Raw genomic sequence first — 17,956 nt, forward strand, 5'->3', positions numbered from 1 at the left:
GCGGTTTTAGCTGGTTAGGCTCCAGCAGTCCCCCAACACACACTCTAGGGTCCCCAAGCCTCGACTCTTGCCAACCTGCGCCTAATAAGTAAGCACGATGCATCCCTCCAGGGAAAGAGTAGGCATTCCATCCCAACAACCTGTCTCAGGTAGGATACATGGAATTCTCAGTTTGGTTTGGATACTCTTAAGGATGGTGATGGGTTTCCGATGTGTCAGACACCCGGCTGATCAAAAAAAAATTCACACTATGAATCACATTTGAAGGGTTATGCTTTGAGGATGTAACTTAAATTGCTCAATGTCATTGAATGGGGGCAGTTAAAGATGTGGATAACTCAACCAGCTGGCATTAGGGTTGCCCGATGTAAGCCAACATGCGGGATGTTATACAACGCAACTTATGAACCAGCAAATGAAGGAGTTTTTCCAGAGAGTGGAGGGAATAGCTCCTCGTTATTTGAAGTTCTCAATCTATTTACAGCAAACTTTATGACAACTATTTTAATAATTGGACCTCTTAAAATGGTGATACTCAGTGGACTGATTTGTCAAATGCCTATTCCTCCCTTACGCTGAATCTCATTGGTTGAATCTCAGCCACATGCCTCATTTTTCCACTTGTCATCTAATGGAATGCTTCACAGGACAAGACAGTAACAGGAGTGTTTTGGGAATATCATTTATAATGCAGAATGAACCTTTGAGCACTGGGACCAGTTATCTGTCAAAGTTTTTTTTTAAAAATGTATACAGTAGAGGCTGATAATTCATTCATGTGGTCTAATTAGTCCAGACGTCAGCAGTCTGAGAAGCTCTGCAGAGCACAAAGCAAAGATATTTTCTTTTGTTAATTCCTTCATTGTAAGGACTTCCGAGTCTGAGACTGCCACAAATTAATAGGCAGAGAATATGTTTAGATCTTGGGCACCTGCAGACTACCAATACTGCGAATTTTAAAGTGTTTTATTATTACTTAAAATCCACTAATGGAAACATTCTGCCTCCATACCTCTGCAGCTTAGTGACAGGGTAGAAAGCCATCTGCCTAGGTGACTTCCAGTCCTAATCTCATAGCCCTTTATCATATCATCGAGATGTTTCAAATATATGCTGTGAAGTGCTGTGACTGTGTGTATTTTGAGGGATTGTGGACAGCAACAAGAGGGATCCAAAGATCAATTTAGTGATGTCAATAGGCTGTCATGTTAAAAGAACAGAGGTCCTTTAAAGAAAAGATCTGTAAAAATTGATGCCATCGTTTAGTAAAGTACCAAGATATGGAGCAAATCCAAGCTTGGAACATTATCTGCAGAGAAATAGCCAATAGTCCAAAGTATCCTGCAGGTAAGCAATTGGAAAATTGTATATTTTTTAACTTGCATTTTATTATGAATTCCTGTTGGATGTCACTCAGTATTTATTTTGTTTTTGCCATAATGGGCAAAACTGCATCTTTCCCTACAAGGTTAATAATGAAGGAACAAAATAAACTTGGAAATTTCGTTCAGCATCCAACTCATTTGTATCAAATATAAATGTTATGCTGTAAGTACAATGTACTTATAAATAATACAGGATCAATATTACAATGTTTAGGATACTACTTGTGCCAGGAAATCACTGACTATATTTTGTTAATGATCTACCGTGCTGTATGAAGGAATGGATTCAATTACTCTTGTTAAACCTAATTTAGGAGCATGTGTTAGATCAGTGGTGGAGCATGCTGGAATCTGATTAATTCTCTTAGGTGCCTTACTTACAAAACAATTGCTAACCATTCATTCTCCTACACTGGTTCTGAGAAGTAATTTGTTCTCCTACACCGGTTCTGAGAAGCGAGGCTAAATAAGACTTATGCTTAGTAATGTGATCAAGATGTTAATCTATTAAACATGCTTAGTTACCTTATGCTGACTAATAGACACCAGGAAATATTTAATCTGCACTACTTTAAACATTAAAGTCTGGTGATCTGGAACACTAGAGACTGTCTTTGGATCAAGAAACAGACCTGCAGCACAAATGCAGCCTGGAAACATGTCAACTCCAGAGGGATGCAGGACGTGATTCTTGAAGTAATTTTATTTCTTTACAATATTCCTTAATGTTTTGTACTGTTAGCTTTATAAACTACTATCTACTAGATATGCTAAACTAACCTTGATCTAGAATACCCAGGAAACTGAATTTCCCTTCCAGGTGAAACCGAACAAAAACATTGAGTGGTTGTAGAGCTTTTATCAAGGTTGTCCTTACAAATGATACCTTTGTGCCTGTTTGGTCTGAACTAATGTTTTAATATTATATTAAATTTAAATTTTGTGCAACAGAACAGGGAAATGCAATTTCTGCTTAGGGTAAATGTCATGGCGCCCCAGGATAATAATAAATTGTTTTCAATTGTTTAACTCATTCTTATGAAAATACTCTTGAGAGGTAATAAGATTGTTAGCAACATTTATATTGAAGATCCTGTGAAAGTATAAACTTTTCCAATTTGAGATTCTATATTACTTTTAAGTATTTTTGATCAAATGTGAAAGGTGCTTTGTAAATGGTACTGTAAATATTAATTTGATTCAGGTAAAATTATTTACTTCCTGCTCACCAACAAGATTACATTTGTATAGCGCCTTTCACGTTGGGAGGACATCCCAAGGCGCTGGACAGAGTACAGCATTCAGACCTGAGCTGGGGTCAGGGGGGAGAAGGGAGGGGAGGCGAAGGGGGGTGACCAACGGCATGGTCGAAGAGGAGGGTTTTGAGGCTCAGTTGAAGGAGGCTAAGGAGGGGGTGAGGCGGAGTGACTGGGGGAATGTAATTCCAGAGATTGGGGGCAGAGTGGCTGAAGGCTCTCCCACCAATGGTGGGGCAGGTGGGTCGGGGAACGTGGAGCAGGCCAGAGCCGGCTGAGTGGAGGGAGCGGGCGGGTTGGTAGGGGGTTAGGAGGTCGCAGAGATAGGGTGGAGCGAGGCCATTGAGGGCTTTGGAGGTGAGGACCAGGATTTTGAACTGGATCCTCTGAAGTATAGGGAGCCAATGGAGTCAGGCAGTGAGGGAGATGGGGTCATGGAGTTTGGTGCGGGAAAGGACACGGGTTGCCGAGTTCCGGATTATCTGCAGCCTGTGGAGGGAGGAGTTGGGAAGGCCGACAAGCAGGGTGTTTGCATAGTCGAGGCTGGAGGTGATGAAGGCATGAAGAAGACTGAGGCCTAGGGAGTGCGGTAGTGGCGGAGTTGGGCGATGTTACGGAGGTGAGGGAAGGCAGAGTGGGTTATGCCTTGGATGTGGGGAAGAAGACAGTTGAGGGTCGAACAAGACACCTAGGTTCCTGACTGGCTTGGTGAGTTGAAGTGTGCAACCATGGAGGTTGATGCTGCAAGAGCCTGAGGTGCAGAGGCGCGAGCCAATCACCAAGACCAAATCAATTAATTGGCAAGGATTTAAACTATGTTGATAAAAGAAAACTCACATGAACTTCTAATGGCAGTTTTCGTACACATGAATGATTCCCTCGTTCCCTGACCTGCACACCAATTATGACTGAGAAATGTAACTAGTACCCTCACCTATGGTCTGGGCTGCAAGGAGATTTATATTTGAAATAAGCAGAGACCGCTGGGATTCCTGTGGGGTATTATTAAACACTGACTTGGTACTTTAGTGTGTCATTGTGGCTCAGTTGATAGTAGTATTTCCTATGAGTCAGAAGGTTGATAGTTCACAACCTTGAACTAGGGTAACACTCCAATGCAGTGCTGCAATAAGATTTTTTGCAATAACTGGATGCATTCAAAAACACTGCAGTGCCGTAGGTACCATCCATGAGATTAAACCAACGTCCTGTCTGTCTGTTCAGATGTGGACATCAAAGATCCCATGGCACTATTCAAAAAATTTTTTTTTTTGTGTCCTGGTCAAAGGTCCCCCAAATAAATTTGGTCATTCATTCATGGCTGGTTGTGGGCATTGCATTTTACTCCATATCCTTTCTGATGTTCTCCTGACATGAAAGGTCCTATATCAAATGTAAAGGCTGATTTATTTACTTCAGTTGCATAAGCAGGATTAGGAATGCAATGGAATGGTCTTAAAAAAAGTCTATGGTTTCCACAAATATTACAACCAATGTATAAAAACTCATAATGGGTGTAAAGAATGCAAGAATTAAAAAACAGATTTTCATAAGAATGCACCAGTTCTTTCATTCAGGTAGTTGTTTATTGTCACTAAAGCATAAGGCCGTGATAACAGTATTTCACCAAAAGCAGATAATGCTAAAAGTCACAGTAACATTTCTTTCAAGACAATCTGATGTACAAAAACAGCAGAATGCTTTTCACACATCTTCATTCATGTACTAAACCCTACGAAAGGTGGAGAATGCAACATTGCTTAGCCTCCAGTATTTCACAAAATTGTTCAGAGCACACTTGGGAGTTGGTTGAAATATCACTTAGCTACCTGCATGTTGATGTCATTTAGTAAAACTGCATATATTCCCCCATACCTATTGCCAGTAAATAAATTACCCAATATCCAAAATGTCTAACATTTTTTGCTACACAACTGAGTGCATTCAAAAACACTAACACTACTTTGAATAATTTGGAGATTGTCAAAGTTACCAATCATGACATTGCCTTGTATTAAGCTTTGTGTTTCAAGTATATTAAAGGCAAATTTGAACTTGGGTGCTAAACTGGAAAATTACTCCACTAATGTACTACTGGAAGAGTAAATGACAATCTCAAATACCTTGAGTTCCAGCTAATCATATTTAAGATGTTGTCATTTTAATTACAAATGCAAAACTCTAAACTGGGACAAGTATGCAAGTGTAGAGGTCTTTTTACGAGTTTTTGGTTAGTGACTTTACCGTTTTAAAAAAACAGTGAATGCTCACAAACCAATTTGTGCAAGTTACTTCTTTGTTTGGACATTTTTTAAATATATACATGTATATTATATATATGCACATATGTAAAAGCATTACTTTAGACCACCTTTATAGGAATATAACCTGCAAAACAAGCTCCCAAGTATCCAGTTGCAAACTGTTCTCTAGTATTTTCTTGCATGGAAAAATACAGCGTGACTTTTCTTGTTGCATTTTCTGCTTCAAAATCCCTTCCCCACAAGTTTGGGTCTCATTAAGTAGGTCATGTGCTAGAATTCTATCCATATGGTTATTCGCTTTTCAGTGCAGTTAAGTAATTTTTAACTTTCAAATCTTCCTGAAAAGTTTATTGGACATTGATAAATTTGCAAAATTTGAACTTTTAAACATTGCAGCATAGTGATGTGCCAATATGTTAATGTATTAAATCAGAAGCTCAATTGCTGCTTTAGTTCACCTTTATCAATAAAACAAACACACTCATTCTAGCTGCTATGAGCAGATAAATTAAAAGATTTTCTATACAAATTGACAGCATTTCATAACAAGCACAGATCTATACACTTTAAATTCCACCAGTCACTTATGCATTCATACATTCATGGGATGCTGTTGCTTTCACAATTTATTTTCAAAAAATATTTATACAATTGTAATTCTATTATGTAAAATTTAAGGAAATGGCAAAGCCACAGGAACACTTTTATTTCACAAGAATCCAGGACAGTAAATGCTTTCATTAATACAGGTACATTTAAGTGGAAACACAAATATGTAACGAGCATGCTTGGCACTATATTTTTAAAGCTATGCATTCAAGAACTGGCTGTGGACTGCTCAACCCAACAAGTAAAGATTTAATTTTTTTTGAGGGGGGAGGCAGAATAATTAAACAATATCAGTGTTTCCCTATATGTACAAAATATTATTAAAAACAAATAACTATAAGGTATCAGTTTGCTGAAAAATTAGTAGCTAAGTAGTGAATCGCGTAATTTTATTGCGGGTCTGAGGTGCACGAGGAGGTAACCAAAAAAAGTTTAGAAACTACACGTTTTGAACCTTTGTAATTCCACATCTTACGACCAAATGCTTTGAGCGGTGCATACTTTGTTTAAGCGCTCTGGGACACTGTCCTGCGTGAGGCAGCTATATAAATGGAAGTTGTTGTTGTTCATAATTTCTTAATGGTAACTTATCATTTATAATGGTTTCAAACATTTGGTGCAGTTTCTAAAGAAATACACTTTGAAGTTGCTGTGGAATTAGTTTAACCATAATCCAGAAATTCTACTACGCCACTCATTTCTAATTTTCTTCCAACGGGTGTACTTTGGAAATGGTCACCTAATAACACATAACAATGCACGTCAGCTCAACCTCAATACACATTTTAAGTCCAAGCTGTCAATATAAGTGACCTCTGATTAAAGCAGTTACATCAGAATTTACATTTCATACTAGTATATTAAAGCCTGCAACAATGCAATATAAAAATACAGTAGCTTGCAGCCAAAAGACCAGCTGATTCCTGAAGTTAGCATCATAACCAAATCTGTTCACATGTTTGTCTTGGGACAAACTCAGTTTTGGAAGTAATGAAAAATAACAACTCATTCAGAATAGAGCATCACATGCACCCAAATAATTTCTAGGATTCAAAATAAGCGATTCTAAGCTGTACTGACACTATACACGCAGCAAATGTAATATCCTGGGACAAAAAAAGCTAAATCACAGCAAAGATGGCCTATTTTTGTTTTAAAGCACGCAAACTACACTTTTAATCAACAGCACCTCAGCCTAATGTATACTATCTATGAAAAAGAAAACCCCCAAAAATACATTTATCAGAGAAACATTACAGTGGAAGATTTTTGCCAACTATTATCTGGATTGAATCCAGATATGAAATACAGACCTCTGACCCTGAGACTTTTGGGATGATCCTGTAAAGTCCTTTATAAAGCTATCATAATTCTATTTGGGCAATGTCTTGATTTGTGGAATTGCATTGTATGATTTTTTTCCTTTCCCATCATAAAGCTAGTTTATTTGGATAGAGCAATGAGTTTAGGCAAGCAAAGGGTATCCAAAATCTAAAAGGTTACCGTGGTTTATTTAAAATTTAAAAGTTCTGGCAACTTTCTTAGGAAAATTCAGAGGTACATTTAAAAAAAAATTAACTGAATCCCAGTAGGTAACAAAGCAGCTGGTCTAAACTCATTGCTCCCTCCAAACAAACTAGCTTTTAAAAAAAAATGAACTGAACCCCAGAAGGCAACAAAGCAGTAGTCTGTGGTCTTTAAAATGGTCCTGGACACATTTCATTTCTTCACACATTCTTCTTCAACAGTGCAAAAACACTCGTTTCCTGCTTAGTTCTTGCATTAATAGCGCTTTGAAAGACGCTATATAAATACAAGTTTTTGTTGTTAATAAAATACAAAAAGTGGAGCGACTGTATATTTTGTCATTTCATCCAGTCACTCCACTTTACTGTGTCCTGTGAAACGCTTTGAGACGTCTTGACGATGTGATATATGCAAGGATTATTTTTATTATTAAAGACCTGGAAAACCTAATTTCAACAGTCATTTGTGGAAACGCTACTATTATTTCCACTCCCAAATTATTTCCACTCTGAGGAATGTGGCAAATGCTATAAGGCAGCATCTTCAGCTATTTTGGCTCGAATTTCTTTTGCATAGGACAGCACACAAATTAAGGTGGGGAGGGTGGGGGGGAGGAGAGGGGAAAGGTGCGTGCAAGCTCACCATACAGTATCACACATTCACTACCCTCTGTAAATAATCATTACTAAGTAAATGAGTAATCCAAAATCTGTACAATTTAGTTTGGCTTTGATAACTTCAATTTGCCTTCTTTAAAAGTTGCAAATACTGTACCAATATTACTACCGTCCCTAAATTAAACAGTTTGTTTGGTGTAGAACAATTTATGGTGCAATTCTATGGTGGCCATGAAATAGGAGATAAAATTACTTAATCTGTGTAGCCGATGCTCTTTGAATGTAACTAATTCTGTCATAGCTAGGTTTTCTGAAAAAAATGACTGGAAAATGGTTAATTTCTGTCCAGTGCTTTGGTACAAACTTAATCTTAATTGTTGCATATTCTATGGCAGTTGGCATGGTGGTGAATGTAGAAGAATGTTACCTCAGCACTTTGTAAACACAGTGCAATAGTATACTTTGACGTAAATAGCAATCGGTATCTAAGTGAACAATCCATTCTCCTCTATGAAGATGCATTCTTGGCAAAGGCTGAGCAACAATCTCTCTATAAGAAAGAGGCAAAGGGGCCACCTGTCTGTGTTCAAGACACAATAACAGGAGTTAAATGAAACATTTAATGTTGCTTGGCTCATTAGGAGGTAAACAAATCAATATTTCTGCTTTGTCAAATTTATACATCAATCATAAGATTTGTACTCAAAGCACTCTATTGTTATGTAAACATAACCTGAAAAGCTATGGGGTTCACTTTGTAACCATATTTAGTTTATATATTTTGATCACCAAAAAAGCTTCTTCCCAAAGAAAGGTTTGGATGATAGCACCTTTCTCAGTGCGAAATCTACAAACCTATGTAGTTCTAACGGGCAGTGCTCAATTCCTGTATTTAAGTATAGCTCCTTCAACCATGTAAAAATCATCAGCAAAAACTCCCTGTTTTGTAGCCTAGGGCACAGATTCGTTCTAAGCAACTGTGTTTTGAATTGTCACCTCTCAGTCTTCTATAAAGGGGTTAAAGTGCATTTTTAAAAAATAAAATCCCTGCAACCCTTTAATCTGTATAATGTGTGTAGCACTATAAAAATATGTTGCTACATTTGATGTCCTTCTGATACATGACCTAAGTATGGAGTGAAGTCCATTACAACAGATTGGTGGAACTTCATGATTTGCCTTTCTTGGTCGCAAAGGGCCTTGCAAATATTCTCAAGCATAGTGATTACAGGCAAGAAATTAAAACCAGAGTAACAATTAGTGGTATGAGTGCCTGAAAATCAATTAAATAAAACCAATGAAAACCTTGAAACTCAAGTCTGATAATGATTCACTACACTAAGTTTATATTCAAATTATACTGAAGTTACAATATGCGTTAGCTTCTATAATAGATAAGCCGTAAGATTGTATTCAGCAATTGTGATGAGCATACATCCAGAAGAACCTTGTGAGCTGCCGAGTCTATTGAAGCCTATCCAGTCACAAATGTTTGATCAGCCTAAATTAGACTGGCTTACCTTTTATCATTGGTCAGATTTGACTGTGGCAGTAATATTCTTAAAAAAGCTTTAGGTAGCTGGGAATTTAGACAAGCAAACCTCACCAACTAAAGGTGACGCAACTAGGCATGTAAAGATTGATAAACTGTCTATGAAGGTAAGTAGTAAAAACTGAAATTAATAGAACATTACAACAAGCCCGCACACCCCATTTGCTATTAGAGGATTGGATTTCAAGGCAAAGATGACAATGTGGAAGCAACTGCACATGTACAAACTTGTTCATGTACAGCTAACCAACATGTTGCCTTATCTTCTGGATCCTTTTTCCAATTTCCTGGGAAGTTTAGTACACTTAAGCTTGCCCAGAAAACGTAACAACCAGCACGCTTGCAGATGCTATTTTAAGCGCCTTGGGACGTCCTCCCAGCATGAAAGGCGCTATACAAATGTAATTTTGTATTGTAAGCTTGCTGTGCCAGAGGCAATGCTGTAAGATAAATGAGGCTTTGGCAAAAAAAAAAGTTCATTTCAGATATGGTTGGGAACAGGGTTGTGAAGGGCAAGTTTAGGACAAATGGTGAGATGGATTTCCTTACAGACTGAGGCCAGGGCCCTGAAAATATGAAAGAAATAGCTAAATGCTTTAATGGTGAGATCGTAATGTTGGTTGGTATTCAAGAAGGATGAGATCATTATGTGCCAATGCTTTATCTTGTTGTGAAGCTGAAGCTAATATGCAACTTTGTTTCCCCTCATTGACATGTTATGGTGCATGTTGTCTACTGACAATCAAATATTCCAGCAGTTGTTATCCACTTGTGTTCGTGTCAAGCTATGGTAAGTTTTTGCATCTCCAGGCCACAGAACAGTAACAAAGCTATTCTCATAAAAGGCAAAAAAGTAAATCACCTTAATGCCTTCTCTAATCCAGGACAGTCTCCTACATATCCCTGAATATAAATATATCTGCAACACAAACCCACATACACAAACCATTCAAGTCGTTTGGTTGGTATACCCAGGCCAAAAAAGCACCACCAAGGATGTCTTCAGAAATGTTGTGCTCAGTTGCATCCATCCCTTCTATCCACATTATAGAATGGTTGGTTAATATTTGTATATTAGAATCCTTAAAGCAATCACATCCTCTGCATCTATTGTACTTCAAGTATTTAAAGCTAAATCCCTTGCCAACGTTGTCAATATGATTTCCAGCAACTTTATTGTTAAGAAAATTTAAATTAATTGCTTTCCACCCTCCCCCAATTTGCAAAGTTTTGTTGTTTATTTAGGATCATTTTCATCTTTAGTCATCATCACCAACTCAGATTTAACAAGGAAACTCTTTAAAATGAACTTGGTAGCTCTGGCCAGGGAGAAAGGCGAATTTAGCACTTAACTTTTATCAACCAAATGCATATTGCTATCATTTCTAGTAATAAAATAGATTCTGTTAATACCATACAAGCAGACTTGAGTGCATTAATCCCTAACTTGTAAACCTGTTCTAAACTAGCAGTTAAATTGATGCTAGCTTTCGCATAAAGGAAACGAGTAAGACATGTAATCTTTTTCACCATATACAATGGTGAGGAATATTTTAAAAGGGCCTTGGGTAATGTAAAAGTCGCCTAGCTCAGCTGTGATCTAGTTGTCAGTAACTACAGTGTGGTATAGGTATCCTCTCTTATAGGCACTCAGTGGGTAGAATGTTGCCACAACAAACTTGCCATCAAACATTCTTCCAGTCAGCATCTGCTGGGCTACTTTGCAGTCAATAGCATTTCCATATTCAACAAAAACCTAGTTTTTAAAAGAAAGATAATTAGTGCACATTTAGAAAAACATATTTGTACATTGGACTTTTACACAACAAACAATACTGGCAATAAATTAAAACAATAAACAAGTATTGTAAGTATTGATTGCTAAAATCATTGTCAGAAATTATCTAAAGATCCTAATGATGAAATTTGAAGCCTTGAGGGAGTAATTCAAGCTCACCTTTTGGATTTTATAACCAGTTTGTGACTGGCAGAGAGAAAGAGAACCTGAGGCTACCTGGCCAAAGTTTCTTCCTTCTACACCAATTCTGGTGCCAGATCTCCCACCCAGAATACTACCTTTCCACAAAGGAGAGAGAAAACATCATGGTAAAAAAAAAATGTGGTGTAGATATTTACCTGGCCTTTACCAGGATTTTCCTTTGGGACAAGCAGAGACAGAACTCGTCCAAACTTCTGACACTCTTCCCTCACATCTTCCACGACATCTAGTGCAAAGCAGAATTTAGTTTTCAATTTAAATTCCAATATTCTCAGGCACATTTTTAAAACTAACAGTTAAGGATGTTGGAGTAACACCACATCCTCTCCAATATTTAACTGTTCTGAACATAACATGAACAAATCAACTGACCTTCATACTCTTCTTCACTCTGAAGATAGCTGTCATCAATAACATTGAGCAGTCTCAAAACTGGGGTAGGCAACAACACCAAATCTTCAATATGAGGTGCTGTTAATGAAAGTTAACATGACAAATTTAATACTTCAGCTTTGGGATCAAATTTTTCATGTAATGTGGAAAGCAATTCAAGGACTAGTGGACATTCTATACTAATTCTATAACCTTAGGTAAGTAAACCTCTAGAATATACGATATGTATAGAATGCTGAACTTACCAAAAGGAATACTAAATAAAGGGCTGCACAAAGCATGTTCTGCAGTGGTTCGATGTGCTGGATCATCAAGAAGCATACTATAAATCCAGATAATGAAAACAAGGGTGAATCATAGTTTGGTACATTTGCATTTTAATGAATTTCAAAAATAAATGCACTACAATTTATTTTAAACAGTAATATGTACATGAATTTCTGACGACTCTAAAACAATAAATGTCAAGACTCGTCTACTAGAAGGGGTAACTGTGTGTGACTTTCTTGAATAACGCTGCTTTTGAGAATGGTATTAAAACGCATACTGACAATGTCTTGAAAAATATACCCACTTTAACCAAATAAAATCCCAGCTCTTCTCGAACTAATACAGGCTACATAAGAATATTGGAAGGGAACAGCTTATTTTGATCAGATTAGAACCAAAACGACGGAATAGAAAACTTTATTTTCCCTTTCCATCTCTACTTCTCTCCCCCCAGCAGTGAATATGCTGAACTACTTCAAACATAAAAAGATGCTACTACACTTCAAGAATAGATAAATCAAGATTGTGATTTGGTATATAACTCTTCAGCACAATTATTACAGGATAAACTGGGACTTGTTAGCTAGATCATGAATGCTTGTGTTTTACCTTTTGATAAGATCTCTGAGATGATAAACAGGGATGGCTGAGTAAACCACATCTTTACTTGCAAAGATACAATCGATGATCGTGGAGCTGTTTGCCTAGATTGAAGAAAATGGAATTACAAAATTCTGATCAAACATAAAGTAACAATCTTGAAAGTAATCATCAGTATTTTGATAATTTGATTCTTTTGAAAACTATGATCGAGTTTTCTATCAGCATTTTTCTATCGCCTGTTAAATTCCCTATCATTGATGCCAAATAGGTATGCTTTCCATTATTGTGGGGATAAACAGACCTAGCAATAAAAACAAAAAATTAGATTTGTATAGTGCCTTTCACGTCAGGAGGACATCAGCAGCTAGTTAGAGACAGCATTGACCAAGGCCTGGAAGCATGGTATCTGGTCATGAAATAATTTATGGGGGAACAAAATATTGTTTACAAAGCTAAAAGATAAAAGTAAAGCACCAAAGGTCATACACAACATGTGGAAAAGTTCAAGTAATTTCCAACCCCAACCCAGGTTTTCAAAATTATTTTAAATTGTCTGCTTCATAAAACCTGAAAATTTAGCAGCAATATGTACTTTCCTTTCCTCTTCCCATATTTGGAAAGAAGCATCAGAGCAGATATTTCTTTAATTTTATTTAAACAATTGTACAAAAGATTCAAACTTTCCTAAGTTGAAGGGCTATGGATGCAATTTGTTACTTGCAGATATGCAACAAAGAGAGACTTGCATTTTTCGGTTGGTACATTTGGCTGGTACCATTTACTGATGGGATCTTTCCTTTAACAGAGTTTGGCAGCCTATAGCTTGTAGCTTAGTGGTTAGAGCATACACCTCACAAGCGAGAGGACCTGGGTTCAATTCCCGGGCAGGGCTAACTGTTTGGCAAGCTTTCTTATTCCACTTGCCTCTGTTTACCTAGCAGTAAGTAGGAACCTGGTTGTTAGTCGATTGTCAGATCGCTTTTCTGGGGGTAATAATCCCTTAAAATAAATAACAAAATAATACTTTGGTCACTCAATCCTTCATGTTGGTGGGACACTGCTGTGCACAATTGGCTGCTGCATTTCACCCACAAAACATAGTCAATTCGCTTTACAGTATATTCTATGAAGTGCTATGAGACACCTTAACGACTTAATAAGGCACTATATCAAATGCAAGGATTATTATTGTACTTTTGATGCATGAAAAAAAACTGACTTTCATTTTGAAAAATTATTTCTATTACAGTTCATGACAGATACAAGCAAACATCTTACCTTCCACTGTGGAGATTTGACAGTTTCCTTCAGTTTAATTCCTGAAAACATTTCCAGTAAAACAATTCCAAGACTCCACAGATCAACTGCCGTAGTACATTCTACGTTACTTTCCACTCCCATCTGTGCTAGGATGTTGTGCAATTCTGCTTCTGGAGCCCTGTAACCATCTGTCTGAATATATTTTACATCCTGTATGGCACAGAAACATGTAATAAGATATTGTCAGTCACTGTTATGTCAGGTAAACAAATGTTAGTATCTATTTCTATAACAATCAATGTTTTTTACATATCTGCCTAAGCTTTTATTGCTTAAAAAAAATGTGGACTGCTTCATGCACTTTAAATTGGAAGTAGTGACAAGAGTTTCAGAATGGGATACAGGATTTATAATTCTTGCTTTGAATCGTTCTAGTTGGAGGCTGGGAGTTATGTTTAGGCATTACTTATAAGAGTATTTTAATCTTGCACCATTGAAAATGGTTCCTTAAAATTTTTCACCAAGCAAAAACTTGGAAGGGTCCATTTTTCAATTTGCGCAATCCACATTTATACTGGATGCCTTTAAGCCATTTGGATTCTGTGAACTGGATGTATAAGTGGGTGCTGGAACCAGGTGGGTGCCAAAACCAGGTGGCTTGGCACCCACTTGGTTGGAGCACAAGTAATTTAGCACTATTGATGGTGAATCATCCCAATAAGCACTGAATAAATTAGGCATTACTGAACTTCATTATTTTTAGTACACCTTCAGCAGCTTTCTCCATCAAAATAGTTTCTTTCCAAAAATCCAGCTAGTTATTTATTCTTTATAGTTTAATGAGTCGTTTATATTATTGTATTACCACTTTGTAGGTAAATACAACTTATATATCCAGTTCACAGAATCCAAATGGCTTAAAGGCATCCTTTATTTACAGTGAAATTCAATTTCAATTAACTGCTAATTTTATCTTAAAACTAAATGGAGCAAATAATTGAACTCTTCTGAAATTGAAAAAAATCTACAACTTATTCAATACAAATATTCCATCCACTGTTAAAAAAAATTGTAAAATAAAGAAGTTTCCAGAACCCTCCTAACCCAAATAAATTTCATTATTTTAAAATAACTTTAAAATATTTGAAGAGTTCATCCAGTGAGGTTGCTGAATTTTATAGTTTTGAACAGCTAGAGGCTTTTTGAAATGTGTGTATATATGTCTGTGTACACAAGGCATACACAACCAAACAAGGAATCAATGCTTAATCTAATTTTAGCACATTTTGCAGGTGGGTCATATTTTTGTGGCTGTATTAAATCTGAATTGTACCAACCATATATTGCATCTCACCACTTGTGACTTGTCACCCTCCCCTGAGATTTCTTCAAATGAAAGGAACCCAAGAACACCTATGCATCGGCAATTTGACATCATGCTGGTTCCAATACCTAGCCCCACATAGAAGTGCTTGATGGTTTTTTTATAATCGTGTTCAAACTTTTGTATTTCAGTACGATGGAAATCTGCATAAATTAACTTTTTAATTTTGTTTTTACCTGATTTCCTTCTTGAAAACTAAGCCCAAAGTCAATGAGCTTAAAGCATTCATCCTCAGCACTCCAGAGGACATTGCACGGTTTCAGGTCAGCGTGTACATAACCCTCCCGGTGGATGAAGGCTAACGCTTCCAGAACATCCCGGGCACAGTGCTGGATCATCCACATTGAATGGCCTCGATTAATGGAGTGCAGCAGTAGGTCAGAGACACTGACATCCAACAATTCCAGCAAAAGGCAGTTGGAACGCACATTCATGAAGGGCACATGAGAATATGTCCCATACAGAGTCACTGGAAATATAAAGAGAAACTGGTTAATTATCCATTTTGATTTTTAAAAATAAGTATACAGCCTTACTTACTGTTCTGCAAAATGAATAGCAATATGAAAGTCTGTATTACTACAACATGGACCCCAAGAAACTAGAATGCAATATCAATTAACCTGCTATACACAATAATCAAATCAGATATTTACTATTTTTTTAGAAAGCTGATAATAAACCCAGGAATTAACTCTACTGAAATATTGTTATTGGTGTATTGAGTTTATAGCACGTTTTCAAAGCACCTGTAGTCTTTTATAGTGTGTTTGTACTGCATCTGCATTCTGGTATTTGCATATTAGTTGACATACAAGCCTCTTCACCCGGATTTATTTTGTTTTTAATTAGCAGACCCCTTCACTTGTATCTCACGTTTTTTATTCCAACCAAATTATTAGTGAATGATTCCTTGGCTATAGACCAACTGGACGTTATGAGGGTTGTGTATTTATTCACCTTCACTTTTGGCTTTTATATCATCTGTTTCACCCATCACAAAGAAGTAGCAATTCTTGCCATTATAGTTTTGTTGAAAATCAGCTGCTGTAAATGAGGGTTGGTAGGAACTAAGTGCTAGATAGAAGAATTACAATGCCTCTTCAAACTGTAGATATTCAAGTAACTGGATCAGTCAGCTCAATCAGAATAAAGACTGGAAGCACTTCATGAGATTTAATGATAATGCTTGCATTTGATATAGTGCCCTATCACTTCTTCAAAAAGTCTCAAAGCGCTTCACAGAATATAACTGTAAACTGAATTGACTATATTTTGTGAACGGAACTACATTTCCTGCAAAAGGTAGTGGCTGTGCGTTGAAATGTGAATAAAGCTATTTAAATTATTTCCATCTCTAACGAACTGACCATCTCCTCCCTCGCCACCAAAATATTGTTTACTTACAAAACACACAGCCGCTACTTTTCGCAGTAAATCTCATGAAGTGCTTCCCGTCGTCATCCCGACCCAGAAGGTCTGACTATATTTAATAGTGACGCCAAAAGCCTAATAGCACTTCCAATGGTTTTTTTTTATATTGCGGCTCGTAATATATGGACATGGCTGCGTGGTTCAATTGTAGTGATCAAACTAATAATAATGTAGAATCAAAAAGCCATTAAGAGAGCAGTAAGTGTATCGAGGACTGGTGTGATGCTTTTCTTGACTGGTATTCACGAGTACCTGGTTCGGGATCCTGGAAGTGGTGACGGGGCTAAGGAGGGTTGGGCATTACCAATTACCCACATCAGGGATCCAATTTAAAAATTAGAACCAAAACATCTGGTTTATGGGCGCGCCTTCAAATGCCTAACACCTGGTGGAAGAAATTAACACCTGGTTTTAAAGTGCACTTTCTGAACAGAAACCCAAATCTTGTCCAGTCTACATTTTGGGGACTGGCGTTTGAAATGGGGACCGGCGCTGCAGACTGGGTGGGTGAGGGGGGGGGGGGGGAGGAGGAGAGGAGAGGAGGAGGAGGGCGAGGGGGTGAAGCCCCGGGTGCCAGACCGAAGCCTTGCACTTTTGTGTTGATCTATAAAGCCCGGGAAACCCCGAGCCCGGGTAACTGGCGCGATGTGTTTGTGGAGTCGAAGCCACTTCTGCCGACATTAAAGGCGCTCTCTCTATATATATATATATATATTATACATACGTGTGTATGCAATGTGTTTGATATTGCCGTGGCGTCTCCGGCCCACCCGCACCGAGGCCTTTCTCTCTCTCTCTCTCTATATATATATATATACATATAATAATAATCCTAATATCATAATATTATTTAATATATAAACCGCCCCCCACCCCTTCTCTCTCCGGTGACACTCGCCACAACCACTTACCGATGTTCCTGTGGCCCTGCAGGTCCTCCAGGACCTGACTCTCGGTCAGGAAGCCGTAGTCGCACTTGGTGTCCAGCACGAACTGTTTGACCGCGGCCCGGGCCGGCCCCGAGGCCACCCGGTAGACGGCGGCCGACGACCCTTTGCCCAGGCAGCCCTGGGCCCGCCACATCCTGCCGTTGGCGTGGAGAAGTCCCGGGGCCCGGTACCGGTTCCAGTGCGGGCCGCCCCTGGGGCCTCGCGGGCCCCTACCGCCGCCGCCGCCTCCGTAGTGGGCCATTCGCCGGGTGAGAGGTGGGAGTTTCGGCGAGTAACGAACAGAGAGAGAGAGAGAGAGAGAGAGCGAGCGAGAGGCCAGACACGGGCCTGACGAGTGTGGGGTAAATGGAGCCTGCGAGCTGGGCCACCGCTCCCCGCCTCCCGTGTCGTCGCCTCCCCCGTCGCCGTTTGTCGGAGCCTCACTCACTCGGCCGCCAACACGTCCCTCGGAGT

The 17,956-nt window shown here is 38.3% G+C and overlaps 1 protein-coding gene across 1 annotated transcript; it reads right to left on the reverse strand.

Annotated features, from left to right (window-relative positions):
* Positions 1-7,427: 7,427 nt before the first annotated feature.
* uhmk1 (U2AF homology motif (UHM) kinase 1) lies at positions 7,428-17,744 on the reverse strand. The gene is made up of 8 exons (XM_007895696.2): positions 17,465-17,744; positions 15,296-15,588; positions 13,754-13,945; positions 12,482-12,576; positions 11,848-11,924; positions 11,582-11,680; positions 11,347-11,435; positions 7,428-10,966 (listed from the first exon to the last, which is right to left on the reverse strand). Exons 1-8 carry the CDS (start codon positions 17,742-17,744, stop codon positions 10,811-10,813), a joined length of 1,281 nt encoding a protein of 426 aa, XP_007893887.2. The 3' UTR covers positions 7,428-10,810.
* Between the last annotated feature and the right edge of the window lie 212 nt (positions 17,745-17,956).

Source organism: Callorhinchus milii, unplaced genomic scaffold (genome assembly GCF_018977255.1).
Source record: "Callorhinchus milii isolate IMCB2004 unplaced genomic scaffold, IMCB_Cmil_1.0 Scaffold5, whole genome shotgun sequence".
NCBI lineage: Eukaryota > Metazoa > Chordata > Chondrichthyes > Chimaeriformes > Callorhinchidae > Callorhinchus > Callorhinchus milii.

What these genes read in the sequence shown, in the direction of transcription:
- uhmk1 (XM_007895696.2), bottom strand. Translation starts at nt 17,744, where the DNA reads ATGGCCCACTACGGAGGCGGCGGCGGCGGTAGGGGCCCGCGAGGCCCC. An exon ending in CTCAGAGATCTTATCAAAAG is followed by an intron (nt 11,925 to 12,481) that starts GTAAAACACAAG and finishes CTGGATTTATAG; the next exon opens with TATGCTTCTTGATGATCCAG. An exon ending in GAGTGAAGAAGAGTATGAAG is followed by an intron (nt 11,436 to 11,581) that starts GTCAGTTGATTT and finishes GCTTTGCACTAG; the next exon opens with ATGTCGTGGAAGATGTGAGG.